General features: G+C 46.0%; 2 protein-coding genes across 3 annotated transcripts in view; one reads left to right on the forward strand and one right to left on the reverse strand.

The window, feature by feature from the left end:
• Nucleotides 1–1,848: 1,848 nt before the first annotated feature.
• Nucleotides 1,849–15,580, reverse strand: HEXD (hexosaminidase D). Of its 2 annotated transcripts, none has more exons than XM_075350661.1 (13): nucleotides 15,472–15,580; nucleotides 14,164–14,269; nucleotides 13,924–14,033; nucleotides 12,444–12,531; nucleotides 12,205–12,369; nucleotides 11,727–11,910; nucleotides 11,542–11,613; nucleotides 11,238–11,433; nucleotides 11,059–11,141; nucleotides 8,950–9,028; nucleotides 8,555–8,656; nucleotides 6,127–6,216; nucleotides 1,849–2,578 (listed from the first exon to the last, which is right to left on the reverse strand). In XM_075350661.1, the coding sequence occupies exons 1-13, from the start codon at nucleotides 15,477–15,479 to the stop codon at nucleotides 2,410–2,412; spliced, it is 1,452 nt and encodes a 483-aa protein (XP_075206776.1). In that variant the 5' UTR covers nucleotides 15,480–15,580; the 3' UTR covers nucleotides 1,849–2,409. The 2 variants fall into 2 exon arrangements, with proteins under 2 accessions (XP_075206776.1, XP_075206775.1); XM_075350660.1 differs by lacking the exon at nucleotides 15,472–15,580 and adding an exon at nucleotides 15,317–15,457.
• OGFOD3 (2-oxoglutarate and iron dependent oxygenase domain containing 3) overlaps nucleotides 15,484–17,625 on the forward strand; it is a 139,400-nt gene continuing 137,258 nt past the window's right edge. The window contains exon 1 of the mRNA XM_075350662.1: nucleotides 15,484–15,670. Coding sequence (XP_075206777.1) covers nucleotides 15,579–15,670 — 92 coding nt within the window. The 5' untranslated portion in view covers nucleotides 15,484–15,578. The remainder of the gene's footprint in view (nucleotides 15,671–17,625) is intronic.

Genomic DNA, 17,625 nt, shown 5'->3' on the forward strand with positions numbered 1-17,625 from the left:
ATGCCCTCCAGATAATGTCTTGGCAATCTATTATCTATAAATGACACTATATGGGAAATAATGCTGTGTCTATGAAGGAACTAAGGAGCAGCAGGAGGAGTGGCCATCTGAGACACACCCCTCAATTATTTAAAGAGACAGTAACACCATAGAAAATATTTTAACAATACTTGCTACAGTTTTCAGATATCTATATACATAATTGAAATTAATAATTATATATTGCATCTTGTATAATTTAACATGGAGGGTACAATAGATTATTGCTGCTTTTAGTTACTTATGACACTTCTCCATACCGTGGCTCTCTAATAGTTGAATAACTAGAAGTCACAGCAGAGCATGCTGAGAATTAAAGTTTTGCCTCAAAGAGTCTAAATTCAAAGAAGAACCCTTTTTGTTTTATGACAGGCTGTAAAGCAAGAACTTCCTATTCTGATGTCAGGTGAGAGTGTGGCTTTTATTAAAGCGACAGTGCCCCTTATTTAGCAGTAGAGTAGCAGATCATTCCTTCTGTATTTTCAAGATTATAAAGGACTATAGGATATCCTGGACAGTCAGCCGTCCATTTACCGGAAGCTGTGGAAGATTCTGGATAGGCTGAGGCCATTCTGGAGGACCAACCTTCATTGTACAAGACGTGGGAATGTTACACTTTATGTATTATATATGTATTATGGAAAAAATACTTGAAATCCCCGCGCTATGTGTATGTTACTTCTGTCTTTTTTTATACAATTAATAAAATATAAGTTGGTGAAAAGTATTGTTTTCTTCTTATTGTGATATTATACACCTTTTTGCTTCAGAAAAACTCATATTAGCTCTAATGCAAGGTGGGGGCGGAGCATGATTCAAATATTACCAGATTGCTCATGCCCCGCCCCCGCAGAACCAGCACTAAGGCAAGGGCGGAGCATGAGATTTCAATGTAACCAGATTGCTCATGTCCTGGAACCAGCATTAGTGCACGGTGGGGGTAGAGCATGAGATTCAAAAAGCACCAGATTACTCATGCCCCGCAGAACCTGCACTAAGGTAGGGGTGGAGCATGAGATTCAAATGTCACAAGACTGATCATGCCCTGCCCCCAATAGAACCAACACTAGTGCAAGGCGGGGCAGAGCATGAGATTCAAGTCACCAGTTTGCTCATGCCTCGCCTTTGCAGAACCTGCACTAAGGCAGGGGTGGAGCATGAGATTCAAGTCACCAGTTCGCTCATGCCCCGCCACTAAGGCAGGGGTGAAGCATGAGATTTCAATGTAACCAGATTGCTCATGCCCTGCCCCCAAGGAACCAGCATTAGTGCAAGGCAGGGGTGGAGCATGAGATTCAAATATAACCAGATTGCTCATGCCCTGCCCCCAAGGAACCAGCATTAGTGCAAGGCAGGGGTGGAGCATGAGATTCAAATGTAACCAGATTGCTCATGCCCCGGCCCTACAGAATCTGCACAAGTGTGGGGCGGAGCATGAGATTTAAATGTCACCAGACTGATCATGCCCTGCCCCCGCAGAACCTGCACTAGTGTACAGGAGGGGCGAAGCATGAGATTCAAATCTGACCAGACTGATCATACCCTGCCCCCGCAGAACCAACATTAGTGTGGAGCATGAGATTCAAATGTCACCAGACTGATCAATCCCTGCCCCCGCAGACCCTGCACTAGGCACATCATTCCAATTGACCAGGAATGTTCCACTTTAGCATTAAACGGGTTTCCTGATACTACAATATTTACTACTCCTATAATACTGCCCCTATGTATATCCTGGCTATCAATATGCGGTAAATCTTTCCGGATGATTAGTTACTAAATTAAAGAATTAATAACATAGTGAGAGTCTTCTTTGGCAGAAAGTAAAAAAAATGTATTTTTAGCTGTACAGTAAAATAATTGATTTACAAACAATGGGAAAATAACTTGTAAAGACTGTCTTATGCTCCATTCACATCCAAAGCTGCACTCAAAATTTTAATGGGTCCATTGTGAACTCTCTAATCCAGTCTCTCTGCTGCCCTCTAAAGGCCAGATGTATTATTGCACTTGCGTCTGGTGTTTGTCTTGTTTTTTGTGTTCTGCGCCTTTTTTTATGAGCTATGTATATCTTTCCATTTGTGCCTATTGGCACCAAAAAAGAAAAAGTGACCATCACAAATGATGAATTGCGCTCTAAACATTTACAGAGTAGACCGCATTAGACGTGAGTCGGTATAATGCGGATGGAGTTCAAGAGTCAGCCAGCAGAATCTTAAATGCAGCTCTGGATGTACATAGAGTACAGTATATTACTATGTAATTCAAGGTAAGAGCAATTGGAAAGGACGAAGCCTGAAATGAAAACTTCATCAGATATAAAAATCATAGTTGAGGCTCAGAAGCAGATGATTCGTGGCGAGGAACCATTTATGTCTGGTTCTCCAGGGCGGTATTAAGATCTTGCACGAGTTGTTGAAGTTGGAGGTAATAAGGCATTAAGTGTTCCTCCATCCATTCATCCACCGTGACGTCTGGAAAGATCTTCAGCAAAGCTGCCTGGAGATCCCTCAGTAATAACGTCCAATTAGACAAGAGACTAGGATGAGAGAAAAGACAAAGATTACTGAGAATAAATTACTATAATACTGACCACCATATACAAGAATATAACTACTATAATACTGCCCCTATGTACAAGAATATAACTACTATAATACTGCCCCTATGTACAAGAATATAACTACTATAATACTGCCCCTATATACAAGAATATACCTACTATAATACTGCCCCTATGTACAAGAATATACCTACTATAATACTGCCCCTATGTACAAGAATATAACTACTATAATACTGCCCCTATGAACAAGAATATAACTACTATAATACTGCCCCTATGTACAAGAATATAACTACTATAATACTGCCCCTATATACAAGAATATACCTACTATAATACTGCCCCTATGTACAAGAATATACCTACTATAATACTGCCCCTATGTACAAGAATATACCTACTATAATACTGCCCCTATGTACAAGAATATAACTACTATAATACTGCCCCTATGTACAAGAATATAACTACTATAATACTGCCCCTATGTACAAGAATATAACTACTATAATACTGCCCCTATGTACAAGAATATAACTACTATAATACTGCTCCTATATACAACAATATAACTACTATAATACTGCCCCTATGTACAAGAATATAACTACTATAATACTGCCCCTATGTACAAGAATATAACTACTATAATACTGCCCCTATGTACAAGAATATAACTACTATAATACTGCCCCTATGTACAAGAATATAACTACTATAATACTGCTCCTATATACAACAATATAACTACTATAATACTGCCCCTATGTACAAGAATATAACTACTATAATACTGCCCCTATGTACAAGAATATACCTACTATAATACTGCCCCTATGTACAAGAATATACCTACTATAATACTGCCCCTATGTACAAGAATATAACTACTATAATACTGCCCCTATGTACAAGAATATAACTACTATAATACTGCCCCTATGTACAAGAATATAACTACTATAATACTGCCCCTATGTACAAGAATATAACTACTATAATACTGCCCCTATGTACAAGAATATAAGTACTATAATACTGCCATCTATGTACAAGAATATAACTACTATAATACTGCCCCTATGTACAAGAATACAACTACTATAATACTGCCCCTATGTGCAAGAATACAGTTAGGTCCAGAAATATTTGGACAGTGACACAATTTTCGCGAGTTGGGCTCTGCATGCCACCACATTGGATTTGAAATGAAATCTCTACAACAGAATTCAAGTGCAGATTGTAACGTTTAATTTGAAGGTTTGAACAGAAATATCTGATAGAAATTGTAGGAATTGTACACATTTCTTTACAAACACTCCACATTTTAGGAGGTCAAAAGTAATTGGACAAATAAACCAAACCCAAACAAAATATTTTTATTTTCAATATTTTGTTGCGAATCCTTTGGAGGCAATCACTGCGTTAAGTCTGGAACCCATGGACATCACCAAACACTGGGTTTCCTCCTTCTTAATGCTTTGCCAGGCCTTTACAGCCGCAGCCTTCAGGTCTTGCTTGTTTGTGGGTCTTTCCGTCTTAAGTCTGGATTTGAGCAAGTGAAATGCATGCTCAATTGGGTTAAGATCTGGTGATTGACTTGGCCATTACAGAATGTTCCACTTTTTTGCACTCATGAATTCCTGGGTAGCTTTGGCTGTATGCTTGGGGTCATTGTCCATCTGTACTATGAAGCGCCGTCCAATCAACTTTGCGGCATTTGGCTGAATCTGGGCTGAAAGTATATCCCGGTACACTTCAGAATTCATCCGGCTACTCTTGTCTGCTGTTATGTCATCAATAAACACAAGTGACCCAGTGCCATTGAAAGCCATGCATGCCCATGCCATCACGTTGCCTCCACCATGTTTTACAAAGGATGTGGTGTGCCTTGGATCATGTGCCGTTCCCTTTCTTCTCCAAACTTTTTTCTTCCCATCATTCTGGTACAGGTTGATCTTTGTCTCATCTGTCCATAGAATACTTTTCCAGAACTGAGCTGGCTTCATGAGGTGTTTTTCAGCAAATTTAACTCTGGCCTGTCTATTTTTGGAATTGATGAATGGTTTGCATCTAGATGTGAACCCTTTGTATTTACTTTCATGGAGTCTTCTCTTTACTGTGGACTTAGAGACAGATACACCTACTTCACTGAGAGTGTTCTGGACTTCAGTTGATGTTGTGAACGGGTTCTTCTTCACCAAAGAAAGTATGCGGCGATCATCCACCACTGTTGTCTTCCGTGGACGCCCAGGCCTTTTTGAGTTCCCAAGCTCACCAGTCAATTCCTTTTTTCTCAGAATATACCCGACTGTTGATTTTGCTACTCCAAGCATGTCTGCTATCTCTCTGATGGATTTTTTCTTTTTTTTTCAGCCTCAGGATGTTCTGCTTCACCTCAATTGAGAGTTCCTTAGACCGCATGTTGTCTGGTCACAGCAACAGCTTCCAAATGCAAAACCACACACCTGTAATCAACCCCAGACCTTTTAACTACTTCATTGATTACAGGTTAACGAGGGAGACGCCTTCAGAGTTAATTGCAGCCCTTAGAGTCCCTTGTCCAATTACTTTTGGTCCCTTGAAAAAGAGGAAGCTATGCATTACAGAGCTATGATTCCTAAACCCTTTCTCCAATTTGGATGTGAAAACTCTCATATTGCAGCTGGGAGTGTGCACTTTCAGCCCATATTATATATATAATTGTATTTCTGAACATGTTTTTGTAAACAGCTAAAATAACAAAACTTGTGTCACTGTCCAAATATTTCTGGACCTAACTGTATAACCACTAATACTGCCCCTATGTACAAGAATATAACTACTATAATACTGCCCCTATGTACAAGAATATAACTACTATAATACTGCCCCTATGTACAAGAATATAACTACTATAATACTGCCCCTATGTACAAGAATATAACTACTATAATACTGACCACTATATACAAGAATATAACTACTATAATACTGCCCCTATGTACAAGAATATAACTACTATAATCCTGCCCCTATATACAAGAATATAACTACTATAATACTGCCCCTATGTACAAGAATATAACTACTATAATACCGTCCCTATGTACAAGAATAGAACTACTATAATACTGCCCCTATGTACAAGAATATAACTACTATAATACTGCTCCTATGTACAAGAATATAACTACTATAATACTGCCCCTATGTACAAGAATATAACTACTATAATACTGCTCCTATGTACAAGAATATAACTACTATAATACTGCCCTCTATGTACAAGAATATACCTACTATAATACTGACCCTTTGTACAAGAATATAACCAATACCCCTATGAATTAGATAGATATGTCACTTGTACATTGTCAGGATATTGGGTGATGGCTGGATTCACACATTGTATTTCTTGGTCAGAGTATGGACAGCGAGTCTCATGACACGACCTGCAGCCGGTCTGTGCATATTCTGGCAGGGAAACACCAATGTGTGAATGCGCCCTTAGACATCATTCATCTCTGTGCATCACTTGCCTCACAGCCTCTGGTTCTATCTGTTGCACCATTATGGGATGGATCATTTTTCTCTTTCTGTGAAATGCGCTGAACCAACCCATGACAAACCTGTAAGAAGATAATCGAGACAGTTTCCTGACACATGAACCTTTCATCCCTCGTTTCCTCATTCTATTTAAATATCTGCACCTCCTACATCCTGCGCTAAATCCCCGCACCGCCATCTCCTCCTGTATACTACACTAGATCCCCGCACCGCCATCTCCTCCTGTATACTTCACCAGATCCCCGCACCGCCATCTCCTCCTGTATACGTCACCAGATCCCCGCACCGCCATCTCCTCCTGTATACTACACCAGATCCCCGCACCTCCATCTCCTCCTGTACACTACACTAGATCCCCGCACCGCCATCTCCTCCTGTACACTACACTAGATCCCCGCACCGCCATCTCCTCCTGTACACTACACTAGATCCCCGCACCGCCATCTCCTCCTGTACACTACACTAGATCCCCGCACCGCCATCTCCTCCTGTACACTACACTAGATCCCCGCACCGCCATCTCCTCCTGTACACTACACTAGATCCCCGCACCGCCATCTCCTCCTGTACACTACACTAGATCCCCGCACCGCCATCTCCTCCTGTACACTACACTAGATCCCCGCACCGCCATCTCCTCCTGTACACTACACTAGATCCCCGCACCGCCATCTCCTCCTGTACACTACACTAGATCCCCGCACCGCCATCTCCTCCTGTACACTACACTAGATCCCCGCACCGCCATCTCCTCCTGTACACTACACTAGATCCCCGCACCGCCATCTCCTCCTGTACACTACACTAGATCCCCGCACCTCCATCTCCCCCTGTATACTACACTAGATCCCCGCACCTCCATCTCCTCCTGTATACTACACTAGATCCCCGCACCTCCATCTCCCCCTGTATACTACACCAGATCCCTGCACCTCCATCTCCTCCTGTATACTACACTAGATCCCCGCACCTCCATCTCCTCCTGTATACTACACCAGATCCCCGCCGCCATCTCCTCCTGTATACTACACCAGATCCCCGCCGCCATCTCCTCCTGTATACTACACTAGATCCCCGCACCGCCATCTCCTCCTGTACACTACACTAGATCCCCGCACCTCCATCTCCCCCTGTATACTACACCAGATCCCTGCACCTCCATCTCCTCCTGTATACTACACTAGATCCCCGCACCGCCATCTCCTCCTGTATACTACACCAGATCCCCGCACCGCCATCTCCTCCTGTACACTACACTAGATCCCCGCACCTCCATCTCCTCCTGTACACTACACTAGATCCCCGCACCTCCATCTCCTCCTGTATACTACACCAGATCCCCGCACCTCCATCTCCTCCTGTATACTACACTAGATCCCCGCACCTCCATCTCCTCCTGTATACTACACTAGATCCCCGCACCTCCATCTCCTCCTGTATACTACACCAGATCCCTGCACCTCCATCTCCTCCTGTATACTACACCAGATCCCTGCACCTCCATCTCCTCCTGTATACTACACCAGATCCCTGCACCTCCATCTCCTCCTGTATACTACACCAGATCCCTGCACCTCCATCTCCTGTATACTACACCAGATCCCTGCACCTCCATCTCCTCCTGTATACTACACCAGATCCCTGCACCTCCATCTCCTCCTGTATACTACACCAGATCCCTGCACCTCCATCTCCTCCTGTATACTACACCAGATGCCTGCACCTCCATCTCCTGTATACTACACCAGATCCCTGCACCTCCATTTCCTCCTGTATACTACACCAGATCCCCGCACCTCTATCTCCTCCTGTATACTACACTAGATCTCCACACCTCCATCTCCTGTATACTACACTAGATTCCTGTACCTCCATCTCCTGTATACTATACTAGATCCCCGCACCTCCATCTCCTCTTATATACTACACTAGATCCCCGCACCTCCATCTCCTCTTATATACTACACTAGATCCCCGCACCTCCATCTCCTCTTATATACTACAAAAGATCTCCCGCACCTTCATCTCCTCTTATATACTACACTAGATCCCCCGCAACTCCATCTCCTGTATACTACACTAGATCCCCCGCACCTCCATCTCCTCTTATATACTACACTAGATCCCCCGCACCTCCATCTCCTCTTATATACTACACGAAATCCCCCGCACCTCCATCTCCTGTATACTACACTAGATTCCTGTACCTCCATCTCCTGTATACTACACTAGATTCCTGTACCCCCATCTCCTGTATACTACACTAGATTCCTGTACCTCCATCCATCTCCTGTCTACTACACTAGATCCCCACACCTCCATCTCCTGTATACTACACTAGATCCCCTCTATCCCCTGCTGTATACCACGCTAGATCCCCACATCTTTTGATTGGCTCACCGGTTTCTCTCCAGGAATTCTTGTGTGGGATTCTTCAGGAAGAACAGGATTTGGGTTATGAGTATCAGGACGTCACTGCCAGGGAAGGAGCCGGAAGCTTCACTGTCACAACATAACACATAATTAGTGGAAGACCTCAAAAAGAAGAGCAGGGCACAGGAAGGACGCCCAAGTGTCGGACTTTACTTGTGTGTTCCTGGGAAAGGTAGGGGACAACCAATGTGGCTCCCATAGTGTACGGGGAGGGACAGTCTGTGCCTCTATAGTCAAGTGTATGGGAAAGCTGGGGGGTTAACGCTACGGCAGTGGTAGAGGTGGCCATATTGGATAATGAGCAGAATTTAATCATTTTTCAAGGATAACTCCATAATAATGCAGAAGTCTCCTGTATTTACCTTGAGTAGTTTTCCGTATCCAAAGTAGCCATTCCTAAAACATCCTGGACAGCGGTGGCCACCTGCTCAGTGTACGCACCTGGGGCGAGAAAGAGACGTAAAGTTAACCAAAATTCCCCCCCAAAAAAAGCTGCAACACTCCTGTCCTCTGGTGTTGAGAGGCCGAGCTGCAATACCAGATATAACCATAGGACATGTGATGGCACTGTTTCTGGAAGAAAACAGTCGTATATTACTAATTCTGGACAGCCCCTTTAAAATACTTGCGCTGATAAAGCTCTAGTCAGGAGAGGGTGGAACATAGCCCCCTGCAATGTTCTAAAGACACTTACACACAGGTTTGAAGGGATGTTGTTCCAAACATCTTGGAGGCCTGACCCCCGATCTCCTATGTATGAGGCTGTGCGGATCCTTCCGTCTCCTGATCCCAGACAGACTGGATGATGTGAGATCAGGGCTCCGGGGCTGGGTCATCACCTCCAGGACTCTGCGTTCTTCTTAATGACATTGGCCGGATGTTTGGGGTCGAGGTTTGGCTGCAGAATAAATTTTAAGCCAATCAGATGCCTCCCTGATAGTATTAGATGATGGGCCTGTGTCTGCCTGGATTTCTCAGCATTGAAGATACCATTGGAGCATCTCCAAACTTGCAGGACCCTGTCCCGTGCTTCACTGTTCCTGCAGACTATTATTGTAACGCTCTCCAGCAATGGGGGCCAGATATCTTTTTGTTTCATCAAAATATTTGACATTGTGACTCCTCAGTCCAGATCACCAGCTGTCAATTTTCGCACCCTAGTTTCTATGCTTTCGTGCATAGTTGAGTCACTTGGCCCTGTTTTCATGTGGAACATTTGGGGGTTTTGGCCACAATTCTTCTATGAAGACCACTTCTGCCCAGACTTCTCTGAACAGTAGATGGTTATAGCTGTGCCATTTCTGAGCTGATGGAACTGCTGGACATCTTCCGATTTTGTAGGGAAGTAATCATGATGTGTCTCATCTGCTGCACTAAGTTTCCTTGGCCGGAAAATATGTCTACCATCCTCAATGTTTCTCAGTTCTTATGGTCCTCAATTCTGAGAAATACAGGCAGATACTGTATTTTTCGTTTTATAAGACGCACCGGATTAAAAGGACTCATCCCAAATAAAAAAAAAAAAAAAAAGGGGTCCTTCTTATACTCCGGTGGTGTGGTGGAGCGGGGGTCACAGGGCGCAGGGGAGGTGCTGGAGTAGGGCGATGCTGCAGGCTATGCGGGGAGGACTGTGCTGGCTGTGTGGAGCAGGGCAGTGCGGCCGGTGTCACGGATGCTCTGTCGGCAGTGTGGCCTTCAAAGAAATGGCGCCCGGAGTCGGCGCGCGTGCAGATTAAGTTCTCGGCTCATTGACAAGCCGAGTTCTCATCTGCGCATGCGCCACCTCCAGGCACCATTTTCCTTAAGACTGCTGCTGGGAGATCAATAGGACAGAGGCAGCACGTGCGCAGATGAGATCTTCAGCCGAGAGCTCCATCTGCGCACGCGCCGACTCCTGGCAGCATTATTTGAGGCCCGTACTGCCGACAGAGCATTACATCCACCACACCACCCCATCGCAGCGCCCAATCTCCACCTCCCAGTTATCTACATTCACATTATAAGACGCACCCCTCATTTTCCTCCCAAATTTTTGGGAGGAAAAGTACATCTTATAATTTGAAAAATACTATACTTACCCATCATGCAATACACTTCTGGAGCCGGACAATGACCCGAAATATCCAGCCAATATCATTAAGAAATATCTGTGAAAAGAACGAGGTGTCCTGGAGGTGATGACCCGGCCCTGGAGCCCTGATCTCACATCATCCAGCCTATCTGGGATCATGAAACAGAATGATCCGCACAGCCTCATACACAGGAGATCGGGGGTCAGGCCTCCAAGATGTTTGGAACAACCTCCTGCCATGTTCCTTCAAAAACTGTGTCAAGTGACAAGTGTATTGATAAGAAGTGATGAAGGGTAAAGATCACCAAATATTGGGGGGGGGGTGTTAGATTACACTTACGTTCATTCATTTTGTATTTTGATAATTAATAAAAAAAACTGTGTATACAGTGGACCATACCATTCTTCAGTGTCTGCAGACACACGGCCAGAGAAGGTATCCCCACTGGCAGAAGCTCACACAGAACTGAGAAATGGTCGTACCTGAAAATTATAGAGCAGTGATTAACTCTTAACATAAAAACAAAGAACCCACCCCATGAGATGGGGGTGCTAAAATTACAGTAGTAAAGACAGTACCTCTGCCATCCAGTGAGGGCCACTCCCTGCAGGGTATTTTGTGGTATCTTCTGTATCACCTGTAGCCAACGTTTGTGGTTCTCCAGGTGATGTCCGATATGGGTAAGCTGCTGGGAAGCCCCGGTGGCCCCCTTAAAGGCACTGGCCAGCCAGATCTTCTGGAAGCCACTCTGCGAGTACTTTTCAATCAGGGCAACTGCAAGAAATCCGGATCATCACTGCACAGAGGTGCCTCCCGCAGGTGGTGGCATGTATTGCTAGGTAGTCGCCTGGCTGCCCTATAGTAAATAATTATTTATGGTACCTCTATTGTCAACCTCTAGGTTTGAAGTATAGTCCCAGATCATTGGCTCCACCAGTTGGGTCACTCCAGAGTCTACGCAAGACAGAAGTCAACAGAGAGATGAGAAAGGCCAGGAAATGTCCCTCAACCAGGTTTCTGCACACACTGTTCCATCAATACCATGGAACCCCCACCTCTCTACCCACCTGTCAATTTTTGGGCAGATGCACCCCTCAGCATATCATCCCAGGCGATGAGCTTGACACCTGGATATGTGGAAACCACATGTGCGGCTACTTTCTTCAAGTGGCACATAAAGAGGTCTTCAACAGTCTGCCCACTTTCGGAAAGATATTTCTTAGACTCTTCTCCTTCCCCGAGGTAGTAGACCTAGTTAAAGAGTGTGTATTAACATATAGCTCTGACCACCGAGTCCTATTCACTGCAGATATACTCCGGTCACAGCCAAAGCTGCACCAAATTGTTTCAACTTTACTGAAATCACATCTAAAGCTGCATCAAAACAATGTTTTATCTTTCTGGTGGCTCCAAGGCTACAGAAAATGAAATCTTCTGGCAGCTCCTGATGGTTCAGTGTCAGGTCTGAACGGATTGCAGAGTACCTCAACCCTAATCAATGTGGACCCCCCTCTACTAATAGGGCAGATGTATAAGACATAGTACCTCATCTGAGCCAATATGGAGCCAGTGTAGACCAAGATGGAGCTCCATCACCTGTCTTATCATGGCATGGATAAGCTGGTGGGACTCTTCCCTGTGAGGGTTAAGGCTGTTCGGGTACATTGGGACCTCTCTCAGGTGGGTAAACTCCTTATTCTTTAGGACAAACTATAAAAGGAAAGAATCAAGAGATTAAGACCATGCGATTATGAGGAAAACCCCAACACAGTCCTCCAGATTACCTCCATGTGTCCAAACGTCTGTACGAGAGGAATGACCTCTAAATGGTTAAGCTGTGCCAGTCGCAGAATCTCCCGGATTTCTTGAGGACTGCAAAACGTATTAGTGTTTTAAAGAAGGAACATTAGTATGTCAGTATTATAGTAGTTATATTCTTGTATATAGGGGGCAGTATTATAGTAGTTATATTCCTGTACATAGGGCCAATATTATAGTAGTTATATTCATGTACATAGGGCCAATATTATAGTAGTTATATTCATGCACATAGGGGGCAATATTATAGTAGTTATATTCATGTACATAGGGGCAATATTATAGTAGTTATATTCATGCACATAGGGGGCAATATTATAGTAGTTATATTCATGTACATAGGGGCAATATTATAGTAGTTATATTCATGTACATAGGGGCAAATATTATAGTAGTTATATTCTTGTACATAGGGACCAGTATTATAGTAGTTATATTCTTGTACATAGGAGCAGTATTATAGTAGTTATATTCTTCTACATAAGGGGCAGAATTATAGTAGTTATATTCTTATACACAGGAGCAGTATTATAGTAGTTGTATTCTTAAACATAGGGGGCAGTATTATAGTGGTTATATTCTTGTACATAGGGGCAGTATTATAGTAGTTATATTCTTATACACAGGAGCAGTATTATAGTAGTTGTATTCTTATACATAGGGGGCAGTATTATAGTAGTTATATTCTTGTACATAGAGGCAGTATTATAGTAGTTATATTCTTGTACATAGGGGCCGTGTTATAGTAGTTATATTCTTCTACATAAGGGGCAGTATTATAGTAGTTATATTCTTGTACATAGGGGCAGTATTATAGTAGATATATTCTTGTACATAGGAGCAGTATTAGGCTATGTGCGCACGTCGCGTAAAAACATGCAGTTACGCTGCGCTTTGTAGCGCAGCGTAACTGCATGCGTCCTGCGTCCCCTGCACAGTCTATGGAGACTGTGCAGGGGCCGTGCGCACGTGGCGTTTAAGAGCGCAGCGCTTCGGCTACTGCCGAAGCGCTGCGCAAAAAGAAGTGACATGTCACTTCTTTCCTGCGCTTTGCCGGCAGCTCCTGCTCTGTCTATGGGAGGAGCTGCAGGCAGAGCGCATGGAATCGGCGCTCACTACGGACATTTCTGCAGCGATCTAAAGCGCACATGTGCTCTTCAGATCGCTGCAGAAATTTCTGCAGGGCTTGTACGCAACGTGCGCACATAGCCTTATAGTAGTTATATTCTTGTACATAGGGGCAGTATTATAGTAGTTATATTCTTATACACAGGAGCAGTATTATAGTAGTTATATTCTTATACACAGGAGCAGTATTATAGTAGTTATATTCTTATACATGGGGGCAGTATTATAATAGTTATATTCTTGTACACATGGGCAATATTATAGCAGTTTAATGTCATAGTGTTGTATAAGGAGCGGTTGCTATTGGACTGTGCCCACCTGTAGGCGTGAGCAGCTCGCAGTGGGAGAAGCTCCTTGTAATACGGGAAGGTGTCTTCATACTCTATCAGCAGCCCGGTGGCTCCAAGGGAGGAAAAGAGCGGAAAAACCTAGAAGGAAAAAAATAAAAAAGGACCAAACTTTAAAAACAATTGCGTGACACCGCTGTTCCCGGTTATCGGTCAGTGTGTGTCCAGCTCTATATTTACAATAACGGAATTTTTCTTTAGCAGACAGTACCTCAGCCAGGTAGGAGACTTTCGGAGGAGCCCCTTTAAGATCCAGGTGGACCAGGATCGTCTTGGCACTTGCTCTTTCCTCTGCGGTGTTAGTGTTGTCCGGTTGCCTGAGGTGAGAGGAGAATGGAGCAAAAGTACCTCTGAGTTATCGATGGGACTTCATACTTCAGCGTGATGGGGGGAGGGGCCATTTCCGCACTTGTGTTCTAGATCTTTCCATGTTGTCAGTGAATGGTCACTACACCTGATTTCACACCACAAATCTATAATAAAGAGGACTGACGCACAGTGACCAAAGGCATGGCCTAACACCTCCATGGTGCAGGTTCGGGAGGTGACGACATCTGCCTGGAGCAGCAGCGACTGGAGTTAGCTCTGATTACTGCTGTTTATCCCCATAAATTCCAATGTCGATCACTAACAGTGGAAACTAAGTTACGTCATCTCCTTGGCAGCTCTTTTTAAACACCCATTGCCAGGGAAGGGGGGCAATCATGGGGTGCCAATGAGTAGCCATGGCAACCTCAGGCCTACGAAGACTACAACAGCTGCCATCTTTGTACTTCTATAAGCTGCAGCCCCCAGAATAGTGCCAACCCCAGAACAGTGTGGGCCACAGGCCGGGCCCCGAGAACAGTGCTGGCCGCAGGACAGTGTGGGCCACAGGCCGGGCCCCCAGGACAGTGTCAGCCACAGACCGGGCCCCTAGAACTGTGTCGGCCACAGACCAGGACCCCTGAACAGTCCTGCAACAGACTATGACCCCAAAACAGTGCTGGACTCAGACTGTGCCCCCAGAATAGTACCAATAAATAAGTTATGGCTCTTGTTAGGATGTACAGACGTCACATAGGGGGATCCTGCTCTGTTACATGGTCTCGTGACGGTGGGTCTCACAAGCCGGACCCTACGCAGCCTCCATATACCACCACACATCATTTATAGCAACCATGTCCTCTTATTTCTAACCTGTTGTAAGAACTACAACTCCCAGCAAGCACACACAGTGCCCGGCTACCAGGGCATGCTGGGAGTTGTAGTTTTGCAACAATTCGCTAACCACAGGTTGTAGTATGGTGACAGGATTGTTGTGCCCCATCTGCGCCCTCTGTACCCCTATAGCTGCCCCATTAAAGGGCACAGGTTGCCAATACTTCCTGTAAGCATTTAGGAACATGAGTGAATCTGCTGGTTGCTGTAGTCCCACAGGTAATGATGGCTCGCTGTGGTAGACAGGGCTTGCTGGGACTGCTGGTCCTCCTGGTGGGCGCTGTACAGGGCAGGGGGATATGCGCAGTGAAGCTCTCACCCATCCATGTCTCCGGCTGCTCTGGCCTCTGCTGCTCTGGCCTGGCTCCGGCTTCGGCCAATGTGCAGCCTCCACGTCGGAGTGCCGAGCTGCAGTCAGCGCTCACTATGGCAACCAAGCACCGGCGGCGGCCGAGAGTGACCGGAGAAAACGGGGAAACTGCGGGGCCTGCTCGTGGGGCTCAGGGAGGGAAGGCCGGGTGAGTCTGGGCCGGAGAATGGGGGATGGAGGGGAGAATGGCACCTCTGTCTCCATAAGGATGACTGCAAGGAGCATCTTGGGGTACATGTGGGCATGAGAGGGGAAGTGGTCACAGACCGTGCCCCCATAACAGTGCCAGATACAGACTGTGCCCCCATAACAGAGCTAGACACAGACCGTGCCCCCATAACAGAGTCAGAGAGAGACCGTGTCCCCATAACAGTGCCACACACAGACCGTGCCCCCATAACAGTGCCAGATACAGACTGTGCCCCCATAACAGAGCCAGATACAGACCGTTACCCATAACAGAGTCAGAGAGAGACCGTGTCCCCATAACAGAGCCAGATACAGACTGTGCCCCCATAACAGAGCCAGACACAGACCGTGCCCCCATAACAGAGTCAGAGAGAGACCGTGTCCCCATAACAGTGCCACACACAGACCGTGCCCCCATAACAGTGCCAGATACAGACTGTGCCCCCATAACAGAGCCAGATACAGACCGTTACCCATAACAGAGTCAGAGAGAGACCGTGTCCCCATAACAGAGCCAGACACAGACCGTGCCCCCATAACAGAGTCAGAGAGAGACCGTGTCCCCATAACAGTGCCACACACAGACCGTGCCCCATAACAGAGCCAGACACAGACCGTGCCCCCATAACAGAGCCAGACACAGACCGTGCCCCCATAACAGAGCCAGACACAGACCGTGCCCCCATAACAGAGCCAGACACTGACTGTGCCCCCATAACAGAGCCAGACACAGACTGTGCCCCCATAACAGAGCCAGACACAGACCGTGCCCCCATAACAGAGCCAGACACAGACCGTGCCCCCATAACAGAGCCAGACACAGACTGTGCCCCCATAACAGAGCCAGACACAGACCGTGCCCCCATAACAGAGCCAGACACAGACCGTTACCCATAACAGAGTCAGAGAGAGACCATGTCCCCATAACAGTGCCAGATACAGACCGTGACCCCATAACAGTGCCAGACACAGCCCGTGCCCCCATAACAGTACCAGGCACAGCCCGTGCCCCCATAACAGTTCCAGACACAGACCGTGCCCACATAACAGTTCCAGACATAGACCATGCCCCCATAACAGAGCCAGACACAGACCGTGCCCCAATAACAGAGCCAGACACAGCCCGTGCCCCCATAACAGTTCCAGACATAGACCATGTCCCCATAACAGTGCCAGACACAGCCCGTGCCCCCATAACAGTGCCAGACACAGCCCGTGCCCCCATAACAGTACCAGGCACAGCCCGTGCCCCCATAACAGTTCCAGACACAGACCGTGCCCCCATAACAGTTCCAGACACAGACCGTGCCCCAATAACAGAGCCAGAGAGAGACCGTGCCCCCATAACAGAGCCAGATACACACCGTGCCCACATAACAGAGCCAGACATAGACCGTGCCCCCATTACAGAGCCAGATACACACCGTGCCCCCACAACAATGCCAGACACAGCCCGTGCCCCCATAACAGTACCAGGCACAGCCCGTGCCCCCATAACAGTTCCAGACACAGACTGTGCACCCATAACAGTGCCAGACACAGACTGTGCCCCCATAACAGAGCCAGAGAGAGACCGTGTCCCCATAACAGAGCCAGAGAGAGACCGTGTCCCCATAACAGAGCCAGATACACACTGTGCCCACATAACAATGCCAGACATAGACCGTGCCCACATTACAGAGCCAGATACACACCGTGCCCCCATAACAATGTCAGACATAGACCGTGCATCCATAACAGTGCCAGACATAGACCGTGCCCCCATAACAGAGCCAGACACAGACCGTTACCCATAACAGAGTCAGAGAGAGACCATGTCCCCATAACAGTGCCAGATACAGACCGTGACCCCATAACAGTACCAGGCACAGCCCGTGCCCCCATAACAGTTCCAGACACAGACCGTGCCCACAT

Source organism: Anomaloglossus baeobatrachus, chromosome 5 (genome assembly GCF_048569485.1).
Source record: "Anomaloglossus baeobatrachus isolate aAnoBae1 chromosome 5, aAnoBae1.hap1, whole genome shotgun sequence".
In the NCBI taxonomy this organism is placed as follows: Eukaryota; Metazoa; Chordata; class Amphibia; order Anura; family Aromobatidae; genus Anomaloglossus; species Anomaloglossus baeobatrachus.

Bases quoted from the DNA above. Each gene is read 5' to 3' on its own strand.
- HEXD (XM_075350660.1), bottom strand. From the start codon at position 15,339: ATGTTCCTAAATGCTTACAGGAA. The intron at 14,270-15,316 runs GTATTGGCAACC...CTCTCACCTCAG, and splicing joins TTCCTAAATGCTTACAGGAA to GCAACCGGACAACACTAACA. The intron at 2,579-6,126 runs GCAAGTGATGCA...CTCTCATCCTAG, and splicing joins ATAGAACCAGAGGCTGTGAG to TCTCTTGTCTAATTGGACGT.